Here is a 12296-nt window from a genome sequence, read left to right on the forward strand (position 1 = left end):
TTCAAATTTCTAAAATTTCTAAAAAATATAGAAAATCTTATTGCGCCTTATATTTTGAGTGATCTTGAATAGCTAGTTTCTCATTTACACAATAAAAATGAAGCCAGTTCGTGGAAAGCAGTATTTGGCGCCAAATGCCAAATAAGTTGGCGCGCAATCAGCTGCAAACAGCCGGCGATACACCCACGCTTATAGCTGTATGTGTTATATATATATATATATATATATATATATGTAATATATACTTAATTCAATAAACAGAATACAAATCTGAATTCATGAACAGCCATTTTGGCACTTTTCCAACGAATTAATAAACATCTCCTTACATTTATTTTCGCTGCTGTATAAAGGGAGCAGATGCAATTTATATATTTGCAATCAGTCTCAACTTTGGAGTTTACTTTTTTATCATTGCAGTTCCAATTCACGAAGTTCCCTAGCGTGCTGAAGGCTGGACATTGCCATGGTGGCGTGGCCACGGCCCGTCTGGAGAACCAAAGCGCTTTGCAAGATGCCGCGGGACTTGTTAGCGGCGCTGGCAATGACTCGCATTGTTATTGCACCATCGAGCCCTACATCGATGCCAAGTTCAGCGTGCACATTCAAAAGATTGGCAACAACTACAAGGCTTTTATGTAAGTGACCACAGGTCCAGACCGCAGACAGCCGGCACCGATCGACTCGAATCTACTCGATGCGATATCAATGTAGATGGCTATAAGGTCGAGTGCCTGCGCCGCTGCCTGGCAATTGACCTTGGGCCCAACTGCCACTGTCAGCGAACAAAAGCGAACTGAAAGCAGTCCAATTGGCAATTATCCTACCAAGTGCAGTTCATTGTTTGGGTTCAGCAATTCGACGGCGGGTTCAAAGTACCCGAATCAAGCAAATCGTCTACTGCTACGCATTATCTACGCTCTTTCGAATAATTTATTATGTCTTCATGCATGCTCTGATCTCTTACAGGCGCAAATCCATCACTGGCAATTGGAAGACCAATCAAGGCTCAGCCATGCTCGAGCAAATCACTTTAACCGAGAAGTACAAAACCTGGGTGGATGAGGTAAGTCGACCTGCTTGAAACTCAAAACAGTTAGTCAAATTTGAAAAGAGAAACGTCTTATTTAAGTGTTTCGAATTTCAAATACCCTTGCAGAACGTAAGACAGCTCATATACGATTTCGACAACAAGAAAAATAAAATAAACTTAACTTAGCATTTGGATTTGGTATGAGAAGTATAGCTCTTGAGTTGGCCTACAAATATAGAATATTTTCTGCAGATCTAACGACTCATCAGGCATTTAATGATGTCAACTTTAAGCGAAAGTTTTTAAGAAAAAAAATAGTTTCCTGTTTATAGTTTATATATAAGCTCTACTGGTTAGTGCTCTCCAAAGAAATAGTTCAATATTTCTGCCTTCAACATGATTGATCCCCTTTATAATTTGTGGGATAAGAAATATTTATATTCTGTACGCCAACTACTCACTATTCACTGGAATGCTTTGCTGACCCGGTGGGATAGCTAATGTAGCCATGTGGGGAGCAGAGATCGAACGTTTAAGCCGCATTTATGAACAGCCAACTGAAAGGCAGCCCAAAGCGGCGAGCACATTTATCAAACGTTGCCAATCGAAATTGCCACAAAATCGACTTGAATTATTCGCGGCACATTTTTTGGGCTAACAATTTGGATTTGGTGGGTCTTACCCCTTCGGGTTGTGTTGAGCAGTCGTGGCTTTGATTCGAATATTCATGAACAAGCAGCACACTTAGATACTGCGCGTATTAGTTATGATGCAACGGAACAGAGCACTCAGTACCGCAATAATTACTATGAAACATGAGAATGCCATCAATTGCGGCATTTAATCATTGGCCATAAATGGCATAGAGCATAGTGCTCATAGAGCTAAGATAGCTAGGCCCAATAAGCTGACTCAGAATTTCCGCGTACGCGCGCAAATGAACTTCAATGACTGAAATTTTCACATTGCTTAGATAAACTGTCGGGCAATGCGGCAATGCAGCTACGAGGCTTTAGGTGGGTGGCCATAAGCCCGGCCTCTCATGCCCACAATTCTAAGCAGCGCGACGTTGCCTCTAATCAAAACAAACTGTGTTTGTAATTAAAACCAAGAGCTGACGACAGCAACAGCAACAACAAGTTGTCTACAGTTGGTGGTCGCAGTCATCTGAGCGCGCGATACTCTGCAGTCGAGTATCAGAGCAAGCAGATCATTCTGGATGGCAAAACTGATCTGGATCGAACCTCAAATAACAAAAGTTACCCCAAAGAGCATTTTAAGCGAACTCGGAATCATATTAATAAGTTTCTAAATTGAATTGATCATATACATATAATGAGGAAGCAGGTCAAATAAAGCTCTGGAAATCATTGAACCAATATACTCCATTAGCTAAGGTAACAGAGTAGCACAGCCGCAAATAAGTAACAACCCACACGCTGCGCATGAAATCGAAAACAGATTTTGATTTCGATGTTGATGGCTAGATTGAATCGAGCTATGTGCACACATTTCTGTATAAATTTACATATATTCATAAATCGCATTATTCACAGATATCGGAACTGTTTGGCGGCATGGAGGTGTGCGGCGTTTCCGTGGTGGTGGGCAAAGATGGGCGCGAGTACATTATAAGTGCCTGTGATAGCACTTTCGCTCTGATTGGCGACAGCCAGGAGGAGGATCGCAGGCAGATAGCTGATCTGGTGTCTGGACGCATGCAGGTGAGTTGCAGATCAGCGAGCTGACTTCCGTTAACTTAGACAATGACTTACGCACGCTTTACACGTAGAACGTGTGCCGGCCCAGCATGGCGCAGACTGGTCCCGGCAAGCTGCCATCGCGTTCTTCGGTCTCTTCGCGCGCCGAGAGTCCCACTGACGATCTGGCACCGACTCCACCGCTGCCCGCTGGACCCAGGCCAGCTCCAATGGGCGGACCACCACCCATACCGGAACGCACCTCGCCAGCGGTTGGCTCCATCGGACGTCTGAGCAGCCGCAGCAGCATTTCAGAGCTGCCTGAGGAGCCGTCCTCGTCGGTACCCAGCACGGTTGGTGGCGTGCGTCGTGATTCGCAAACGTCGCAGGCATCGAGCATCTCGACAGCATCCAGGGTCGGACAGCGTCCTCCGCAAACTCAGAGCTCGGTTGTTGAGGATGCGGAGGACACCATGAAGAACCTGAGGAAGACTTTCGCAGGGATATTTGGTGACATGTAGGAAATCGCTAATAAGAAGCGCGGCAGAACGGCGAGTGAGACCAGCAATGGCAGCGGCCTGGGCAGCGTGCCCAGCAGCGCCGGACCCATCAGCAGCGGAAGCAGTGGCTTCAGCGGCTCTTTTCTGGGTAAGCAGTTCTCGTTCGCCTCGGGCGGCAAGTCCAGCGGTACGGATGTGATCTCCACACAGCCCAGCCGACCGCAGGAGGAGCCAGCAGCACCAACTACGACAGCGGCCAGCTCAGCCGCTAAGCCCGCTGCCAGCGCTTCGGATAGCGCCAATACTACGGATATAACAGCAACAACAATAACAGCTGGAGGCTACAAGCCAGTCACCAACTTTGAGCCACAGGAGCGAGTAAATCCCTTTGACAAGGAGCCACAGAAGTCAGTTAGCATCGCCAGCATGGGTGCTGCTTCGAACACAACCTCGTCCTCATCATCGATATCGTCATCGTCAATCTCATCGCGCATCAATCGGAATGGCAACAACATCAAGTCACCCCCACCACCGGCCGGGCCACCACCTCCGCCGCCTAATGTGACCACCAATGCGAACATCAACACTAACACGAATAGCTCGAGTGTCAGCGCCAGCGCCTATCGCAGCAGCTTCAGCAGCTCTCTGAGCAAGGACAAGACCAGCTACGGCAACTATGACAGCACCAGTTCCATTGAGACCATAACGCGCATGGATACAAATACCACAAATACAGCGGCCATAGCCACGGGTGCTGGCGCCAGCGAAGCGAGCGGCATCACAGCGATCACCACCGGAGCCGTTGGCACCGCCAACGCCATCACCAGTTCGGCATCCAACAACGATTGGCGCTCAGCCATAGGCATACGATCGGCAAGCGTCTACAGTGCGCCAGCTGCTGTCACCACAGCTGCTCTGCCGGGCGACACATCCGGCTACGATTCGAACTCGCTGGCCTCTCAGGCCGGCTACAACAATCCCAGCGATCTGCCCTCGTACACGCGGCCCTCTTACTCCCGCTCCGAGAGCAACGGTAATTATCTAGCTGTGGGCGTGCTGCTGGTCAGCCTAACGTTGCGCAAGACCTAGACTAGGTTGCCATCTATACATATCACTGTATCAAGTACCATTACAAATATCATATCAATATCAGTATCAACATCAACATCGCCAATATCAGCATCAGCATCTGCATCAGCATAAGCATCAGCATCTGCAAATCAACGCAACTAACAAATACTCCCACAATAATCTATAATACATACCATGCTACACATATTCATATATACATACATATCTACATTTATTCGAGTATATTTGTATACTAATGCGAGTTTAGCAGCGACCAAGTTAAGATGTAATCGATAACGAACCCCTTTTAGCCAAGTAGACAGCGATTCCGAACGTTAGCCAAAGCAAATTAGGTGCCACTGTGTATTCTGCATTGATTCTCTTCAATGATAGCCAACTTTGAAAGTGTAAGCCAAATATAACGTATACGACACGTGCGCCGCAAACTGTTTGTAAGTTCGCCAATCGCCAGTGCTGCTATTCGCTTGCCTGCACGCACGACTCTTCACAACGACACAACTCGACACCCAACTCAACACACACAAACAGGAACTCTTTGCCGTACAGTAACTACTCGATAGAGCGCACCGCAAACTCAGTTATTTTCTGGCTTTCTCGGCACGCACAATGAACAGCACACCAGCAACAACAGCTATCAAACAGAAGCTTCAAGTAGAACAAAATTCGATAGATGTTTTTTGCAACCGTTTGAGTTTTTATCCTAAGTTTATCTTCAACTCTGTCTATACGTATATGTGTATGTGTGAGTGTGTATTGAAGCGGAATGAAAGCAAACGTAACAATAACTTAGACTGACCCCACTATAGATATATGTACATGTGTGCACACATATGTATATATGTACGTCTCTGTAATACTCTAAATTAAATTAAATTAAATTCATGCGCGAGATCCATTCGATGCAATTGAGTATCGCATGCACACTCATTACTCAGTTGGGCGAAGGCTTTTGAATGTCGTTCACTTTATTCCCTAGAACTTCTCGTACTCTCGCTGTCATAAGCATCTGGTCACTCATATGTTGCGGACGCATTTGAAATCATCTTTCACATCACCTTAATCAGTTAATCAGTTAATCAGTTAATCAATTAATCAGTGTGTAAACCATTGGCATAAGTAGTGCTAATTTTAAACGCGCTAGAATTGGCTCCCAACTGCACCCACGCAAAATTGTTGTGCATCTCGAAGCCAAGCTCATTATTCATTTATTAATTTGTGTTTGTGCTTGCAGCATCGAAGCAATCCGATTTGGACATCATATTCGGAGACGGCAAGACAACAACCTCGAGCCCGGGCAACGGCAAATACACGCGCTCCGGCGGCTCCATCTCTGATGCGGACATGATCTTTGGTGGACCACCCTCCAACTACAAGACCGATCGCTTCGGCGCCGCCAAAAGCATGAGCATGAGCTCCAGCGGCGTTGGAGCCAGCTCCAACTCCTATAAGATCTATGAAGGCATACAGAATGCAGCCTTCAGCGACTTTAGCGACACGGGCAGCGTTAGCAGCGTGAACTCAACTAGCAGACGATGGAACGCCAAGCCTGAGGAGGAGGATGAACTGGATTTAAAATAAATCCACACACACACACACAAACACACACACACACAAACACACACACATACAAACACAGACACACTCACTTCACGCTACATTCATAGCATATATCAGCCCAACACACTTGAACTATAGGGAATCTGTCTTTTTTCTGCCTCCGAAGTTTCCTGGTTTCATAAGGGAATGAACCAAAGCACATGCATCAGCAGCAGCATCAGCATCAGCATAGGCATCAGCATTAGCATTAGCATCTATAAACACATTGAGTTACTATAGTTTTCACTATCGATACAAGTTATTTGAATATGCTACAATATCTATATGTACAATTTCCTGTTATTATATATATATATATATATAGTTATATGTATGCAGTTACTTCTCATTTGCGATATGGTAGGAGGAAAGGAGAAGACATACAAAATGAACTATGAAAACCACTCTCAACTACTCACAATGTATAATTATAACCACCAAAGTAACAACAATAATAATGGAAGAAGAAAATACCATAAATATGCGAAACTTTGACGACGACTTGACTGGTTTTGCAACTGAGATGGATATTAGGGATACAGTCAGCTAGACATATATATATATATTATTGAGAAGAAGTTTGAATAATGGAAAAATAATAATTATTGAGAACAGTTTTATGGCATATTAAATGTTGCTAAATACATATATTCGCAAGCGTATATTAATGTTTTAACTTGCTATTGAATTTATTCAAATAATACTAAATACAAATTAAATTGTTACCAAACGATGAAACGATGAAACGATGAAAGCGATGAGCGCGATGAATCTTAAAATAAACTACTAAAAAGCACCGATCGAGCTCCGTTGAACTCGAGTGCTTAGATAAAAGACAATATGAATTGAAAAGATCTTCAACTAATATACTAAATGTTTACAATGCAAACGATGGTTATTAAAATATATGCATATAAATATATGTATGTCTGTACTACCTTCAAAATATATATATGTGTATATATATATATATATATTATATGAGCAAATGTTACACAGCAAGGCATACACAAAGGCTACTCACACACAAATTAAATGTTTATTATATGCCCACAAATATTATTGTACAACACATGCATATATATATTAGTAGTTAATGTTTATACACACATACAAACATACTCGTAATGCTACTCAACAACTGCGAGCAAAGCAATGTTAAATTAAGGTAAACTTGAACACGAGACAGGAAGGATTATAAGAATATTTGAAAGGATGCTGCGAGGCTTTGATACGTCTTCGTGTGGCTGTCGAGGCACTGAATGGTTAATGGATTGACTTATCCAACAGCAAACACACCTATACAATATTGACTACTCACCAATGTTGAATGCAACAACGAACATTTAATAGCAAACCAACAAACCAAAAAACAAAGACAAACAAATGGTATTGAATGACTAGGTTAATGCAATACTTTAGTAAATGTTTAATTGATTTTGTTACGCACATGTTTAAGCATTATTTTTAACAATAGCTAAATATATATATAGATTGATTTTGTTGTTACATATCGCGAAAATAGTTAAACCAACTTTAAGCTTGGGTTGTATATTACAAACTTTTAGAATATTTAACAAATAACGACAGTTATCTCAGTTAGTTACAAAATATACAAATCAAACAATAGAATTATTTTAACCAGCTCCCTTTTAATATAAACTTTACAATTCAGAAATATTTCGACTAAAATATATATAAATATATATCTATCTCAAATTTAGTAGTGTTTTACAAAAGTGAACAAGTTTTCGGAATATGTATTACGAATTTAAATAAATAACGTTTACAAAGAGCTCTACCCTTTTCGTTCGAACTCTGAGCTTGATTTGTTCTCATAGCTATGCACGTAAGCGAGCATTAATTATATCATAAAAGCATACATGCATACATATGTACATCATTGGGTACACTGACATCATCATTTCAATCGAATCCAATATCTTATAGTCAACTCGCACATATGAAATCATATTCAATTGTTTTACAAGCGTCTATTTACAATGACAGAAGGTACACATTTTCAACACACACACACCTATACACACACCTATACACACAGGCTTTAATCATTTACATATAGTGCAGACATATATCACATAAAACAATATCATGGAGCGCATCATGAATGAAAAATCAATGCTGAAATCTGAGACACAAGAAACATAAAACAAAAAATATTTCAAAATATACATTCATACTTATACAAATATTAAAATAAATAAATACTTATACATACTACAGCATATGTTGCAAAATATACCAAGTAAATACTCATACTCGTATTATTGTGAAAGTACATATATAGATAAATATAAATATATACACTATGTATTTGTATGTTGTCTGTAATTGCATGAATCGAAATTATGAATATTCATATTTATATGAAATTAAACGTTCTTATAAAAGGCAACAAAAGTTTATTGCGAATCCACATTAACATTCATACATAAATACTTTCCAACTATTATATACAACAACAGCAACAGCAACAAGAGACACCCAAGTAACAATAAACGAGTTGATGATTGATACAAAAATAAAAATAAAATAATAAAAAAAAACTAAGACGAAAACAAACGGCAATTGTGTTAGTTTCGTTGATGACACGCACAATTTCGCGTGCGTTTACCTGGAAATATGTGACATTGGGCAGGTAATCCATGGGAATCCTTGAAGTGGAAAAATGTGTGGCCAATTTTAGGCTAATGACACCAGGAAAACACTCTCGATCTTTCGCTGCGACTGTTGTCGCTTGCCGTAAATCTCTTTGCGCTCTCTTTTATGGTGCAGCGAGGCACAACATGCAGCGTCTCTTGGCTTCTGGCCTTGCCACTGCAGCTACCTGTAAGGCGGAACAATTTTGGTCGCCAGATGTGCGACAGATAAAAACCACGCACTTGCCATAGCTCAGACCAGTTACGACGCGCCAACTGACACGACAGCAACAGCAACAACAACTCGCACGCGATCTTTAACAAAAGTAATAAACAAAATGCAACCCAACTGGATACTTGGGCTGTCTCTGATAGTGCTGGCAATCCTTGGCTGCAGTCGAGCAGCCAGCGTAGCTCTGCAGCTGCAGAGCCCGACGAATGTGCTGAATGACACTCAGATTGAAGTGCGACCGCTGACGTGGCTGCGCAGCGCCCAGGACATGTTTGCCAGCCCGGCGGGGCATGTGATAGTGCAGGTGGCCAAGGAGCTGCTGCACCGCTCAGCGGGCAATAGTCAAGTGCGTGCACAATTTGCATATTTACCAACCGAAACATCATTACTGCATGTGTCAGCTATTCGCAGGTGCTCAGCTTGAACCTCACCAACTTGCTGATCATAGTGCTGCTCAAAGTGCTGATCTTCTCGGCTGGCCTGCTGGGAGCGGGGCATTGGAGCGGCATGGGCTATGGCCATGGCTATGCGCGATCCGCGGCACACATCGACGGCTCCTATGGCCTGGGTCTCAGCTCCGGCGATGATTATCTCATAATGGGCTTCTTAGCCGCCCAGGGAGCCGGTCAAGACGACTGCCTGTATGCAGCAGCCTGCGCCTGTCCAAACGCAGCCTACGAGTACGCCAAGGCGGGTCGCGCGCTGCTGGGCGCCATCGAGGTGTTCGAGAGGTGAGCTTGAGCCAGTCTATATTGAAATTGATTTACCTTGAATCAATTATTTGCAGCGCACCATTGGAGAAGCCACGCTACAACGATCTCATCGTGCTAATGGAACGCGCCGCCTATGACGGCTTTCGGGGAGCCAGCTGCAACACCACCCAGTCCTGCGACGGCCTCTTATAAATCTCTACCACCTAATGCATCAAGCTCGTCTTCACGTATTGTAGTACAAAGGAAATATGTATTTAAATAGTGCTATTGTAGTATTGCTTTAGGCTGCGGCTATGTGTTTGTGTGTGCTATGTACAGTCTCAACGGTTCAGCATGGAAATACATGTGTTTAACTAAATATTATAATTTAACTAAGATATATCTATTATTGTATCAAGAGACGATGTTCGGCGTTCAGTTTAGCGGAGCATGTTCCGCTCCAAGGCCAGCTGCTCCTTGCCTCCGGTAACGGCCTTCACAAACTCCGGGTAGTGGAGCAGTCCGTCGTTGTTATCGTCCGCAATCAGCAGAAATTTGTCAATAGCATCTGCAAAATCATAGAGTTTATGCCTGTTCGTATACAAATATGTATTTTACTCACCTATAAAGTGGTCCAGTTCCTCGCTTGCGTTCGACAGATAATCGTTACGTTCGTCGTTTTTCAGGTAATCATAATTATGATGCATGGCCGATTGAATCATCTCAAGTCCATCCAGGGCATTGTTATTGTCATTGTCATGCGCCTGAGAGTGTGTGTGTAAATGAGTAGAGCTCGCAGCAAGCTAAAAGACAGCAGCTACATACCTTGAACATGTAAAATATTTTTTCCTCCTCGCTCATATCATCTAGGCTCGCCTGTATGCCCATGTCCTTTAGATCGTCATCAAGACGACTGTTGGGGAATGAAAATATTTATCTAAAAATTTTTTATACAGGTCTCAATACTCACTGCTCCTCATGGGTAAGATGCTGATCCACTCGTCGGGTCTCCCCACGTGGGTGATGGGGTCCACGCTTCACTGCCAAGGTGCCATCAAAGGATTGGCTGAAGCTAGCCATGCATATGATAAAGTTAAGCACATTCGACAAATTGTACATTTTGTGCATCAGTCAACCAAACAAGTTGCTGGCTAATTTGTGTATATGTTCATTATTCAGGGCTGGCCAAGCAGCATCACACATTGTCGCACTGTCACACTGTTCCGCTGTCAAGCTGACAGTTCGCAGGACGCGTGCGCTGTTCTCGCATGGCCATCAAGTGCCGCGTCTTATGTCAGATTCAAATAGAAGTCGACTCTATCGTAACCAAGCAACCCTTGGTCGAGCGAGCTATTTGTTCGATATGCTCGGATTGTAGCACAGTTAGTAATTTAACTAAAACAACTCACAGCTATCAAATTTTCCATATATTAAAAGTTACAGATTTCAGTGAAAATGTGCGAAACATTCTGTGATGATTTGGAGAGCTTCAATCCGGAAGCGGAATTTCTAAAATTTATCAAACGTAAGCCGGTGGTGCAGACGGCCAAGCTCTATGAGAACTTGCACAAGCGTGAGGACATCAAATGTCCCTGTGAGTAATCAGCCTCGAAGGCTGCATCACAATGTCTTATATCTTAACCTCTCTGATCCCTACACAGACAACTTCAAGGGGTACGGCGTTGAGAAGGACACCAATACCATGTACCGCACTTGCAACTCTGAATATGGTTACTATGCACCCAATGCCTATACCATACCGACGCGTTTCTTCCCCCTCTCCCAGAGATTTTCCAACGATGTTGTGCGCTTTGGGATGTATCGAAATTTCTCGCTGAATACCCACATGGATCGAACATTCTATTGAGATTCGGGCGCCTTCAATCCGAAACAAAGTTCATGTTTTTATATTTGTATTTACAAGAAGTCGGCACTGCGAATGATGTATTTCGGACCACTTCAAATTTTTATACCGCGTCCTCGATTTTCAATAATGCATGAAATACTTGCCACTAAATTAAGCCTGCCTATATTCAGAATATTTAGGAGTTACACAAATAAGTGAGTTAATTGAACAGTTGCTGAGTCTACAGGAATTAACAGACTCGTTACTAAAATAAAATTGTTAATGGTTAAAAAAAGTTTGTTTTACTCGAAAAATAATTTAAGTGGCTTCGAAGTTTCAGTTCGATTAGTGAGAAATACATTTTTATCTATATAAGAAATAAGTTTAATTTATTATGCAGAGAACTTGCAATCTTGAATATATACTTCTCCACGTTGTTTTTTATTTATTTAGAGTATAACTCATAATGCAATGAAATAAATAAAAAAAAAATTAAACCCTTTTTTCAATATACACGCTCGAGAAGGTGGGGTTGGTATTCCGAAACATGAATTATACAAAATCTGTCTATTAACTACAGAAGCTCCCCAGTAAATATTCAACGTTTAAGACTATGATCGACTTTTCTCGATAATAATGAAATGGGATAATTTTAGCGAAAGCAATAATAATCTCGTACTGCGTATAGTATACACGAGTATACATTTCAAATTTCAAGTCTGCACGGATGGACAGATGAACGGACATGGCTCGTTGTCCTGATCAAATATATATATATACTTTGTAGGGTATGCCGCTCCTACTTCTGTCTCTCTTACCCTGAAAGCCTATTTCGATAGGCTTAGGGTATTGAAATAAAACCTTATAGAAAGAGGTTCCTAAGGTTATACTTAATCTGTATTTCTGGTCACAAAAACAAACTACAACTGGCACTGGGAAACTCTA

At 42.2% G+C, this 12296-nt stretch overlaps 5 protein-coding genes across 8 annotated transcripts; 4 read left to right on the top strand and 1 right to left on the bottom strand.

The window, feature by feature from the left end:
- Positions 1–134: 134 nt before the first annotated feature.
- Positions 135–3271, top strand: LOC111601770 (synapsin). The gene is made up of 5 exons (XM_023318513.2): positions 135–197; positions 421–638; positions 970–1066; positions 2590–2757; positions 2826–3271. The coding sequence occupies exons 1-5, from the start codon at positions 135–137 to the stop codon at positions 3252–3254; spliced, it is 975 nt and encodes a 324-aa protein (XP_023174281.2). The 3' UTR covers positions 3255–3271.
- On the top strand, positions 3261–7391 carry LOC111601800 (synapsin-like). Its single transcript, XM_023318579.2, has 2 exons — positions 3261–4266; positions 5557–7391. The coding sequence occupies exons 1-2, from the start codon at positions 3660–3662 to the stop codon at positions 5901–5903; spliced, it is 954 nt and encodes a 317-aa protein (XP_023174347.1). The 5' UTR covers positions 3261–3659; the 3' UTR covers positions 5904–7391.
- A 185-nt stretch (positions 7392–7576) lies between these two features.
- LOC111601773 lies at positions 7577–9737 on the top strand. 4 transcript variants are annotated; one of them, XM_030225691.1, is made up of 4 exons: positions 7577–7770; positions 8408–9159; positions 9225–9544; positions 9601–9737. In XM_030225691.1, exons 2-4 carry the CDS (start codon positions 8920–8922, stop codon positions 9716–9718), a joined length of 678 nt encoding a protein of 225 aa, XP_030081551.1. In that variant the 5' UTR covers positions 7577–7770; positions 8408–8919; the 3' UTR covers positions 9719–9737. The 4 variants fall into 4 exon arrangements, with proteins under 4 accessions (XP_030081551.1, XP_023174284.2, XP_023174285.2 ...); XM_023318516.2 differs by having other exon boundaries at positions 8414–9159; XM_023318517.2 differs by having other exon boundaries at positions 8520–9159.
- Positions 9738–9792: 55 nt separating this feature from the next.
- Positions 9793–10718, bottom strand: LOC111601772 (multiple coagulation factor deficiency protein 2). Its single transcript, XM_023318515.2, has 4 exons — positions 10476–10718; positions 10331–10418; positions 10128–10269; positions 9793–10073 (listed from the first exon to the last, which is right to left on the bottom strand). The coding sequence occupies exons 1-4, from the start codon at positions 10631–10633 to the stop codon at positions 9946–9948; spliced, it is 516 nt and encodes a 171-aa protein (XP_023174283.1). The 5' UTR covers positions 10634–10718; the 3' UTR covers positions 9793–9945.
- A 162-nt stretch (positions 10719–10880) lies between these two features.
- On the top strand, positions 10881–11553 carry LOC111601797 (UPF0691 protein C9orf116 homolog). The gene is made up of 2 exons (XM_023318574.2): positions 10881–11099; positions 11167–11553. The coding sequence occupies exons 1-2, from the start codon at positions 10961–10963 to the stop codon at positions 11370–11372; spliced, it is 345 nt and encodes a 114-aa protein (XP_023174342.1). The 5' UTR covers positions 10881–10960; the 3' UTR covers positions 11373–11553.
- Positions 11554–12296: the final 743 nt, after the last annotated feature.

This window comes from Drosophila hydei, unplaced genomic scaffold (genome assembly GCF_003285905.1).
Source record: "Drosophila hydei strain 15085-1641.00,03,60 unplaced genomic scaffold, DhydRS2 tig00008137-arrow-arrow-pilon, whole genome shotgun sequence".
Taxonomy (NCBI): Eukaryota; Metazoa; Arthropoda; class Insecta; order Diptera; family Drosophilidae; genus Drosophila; species Drosophila hydei.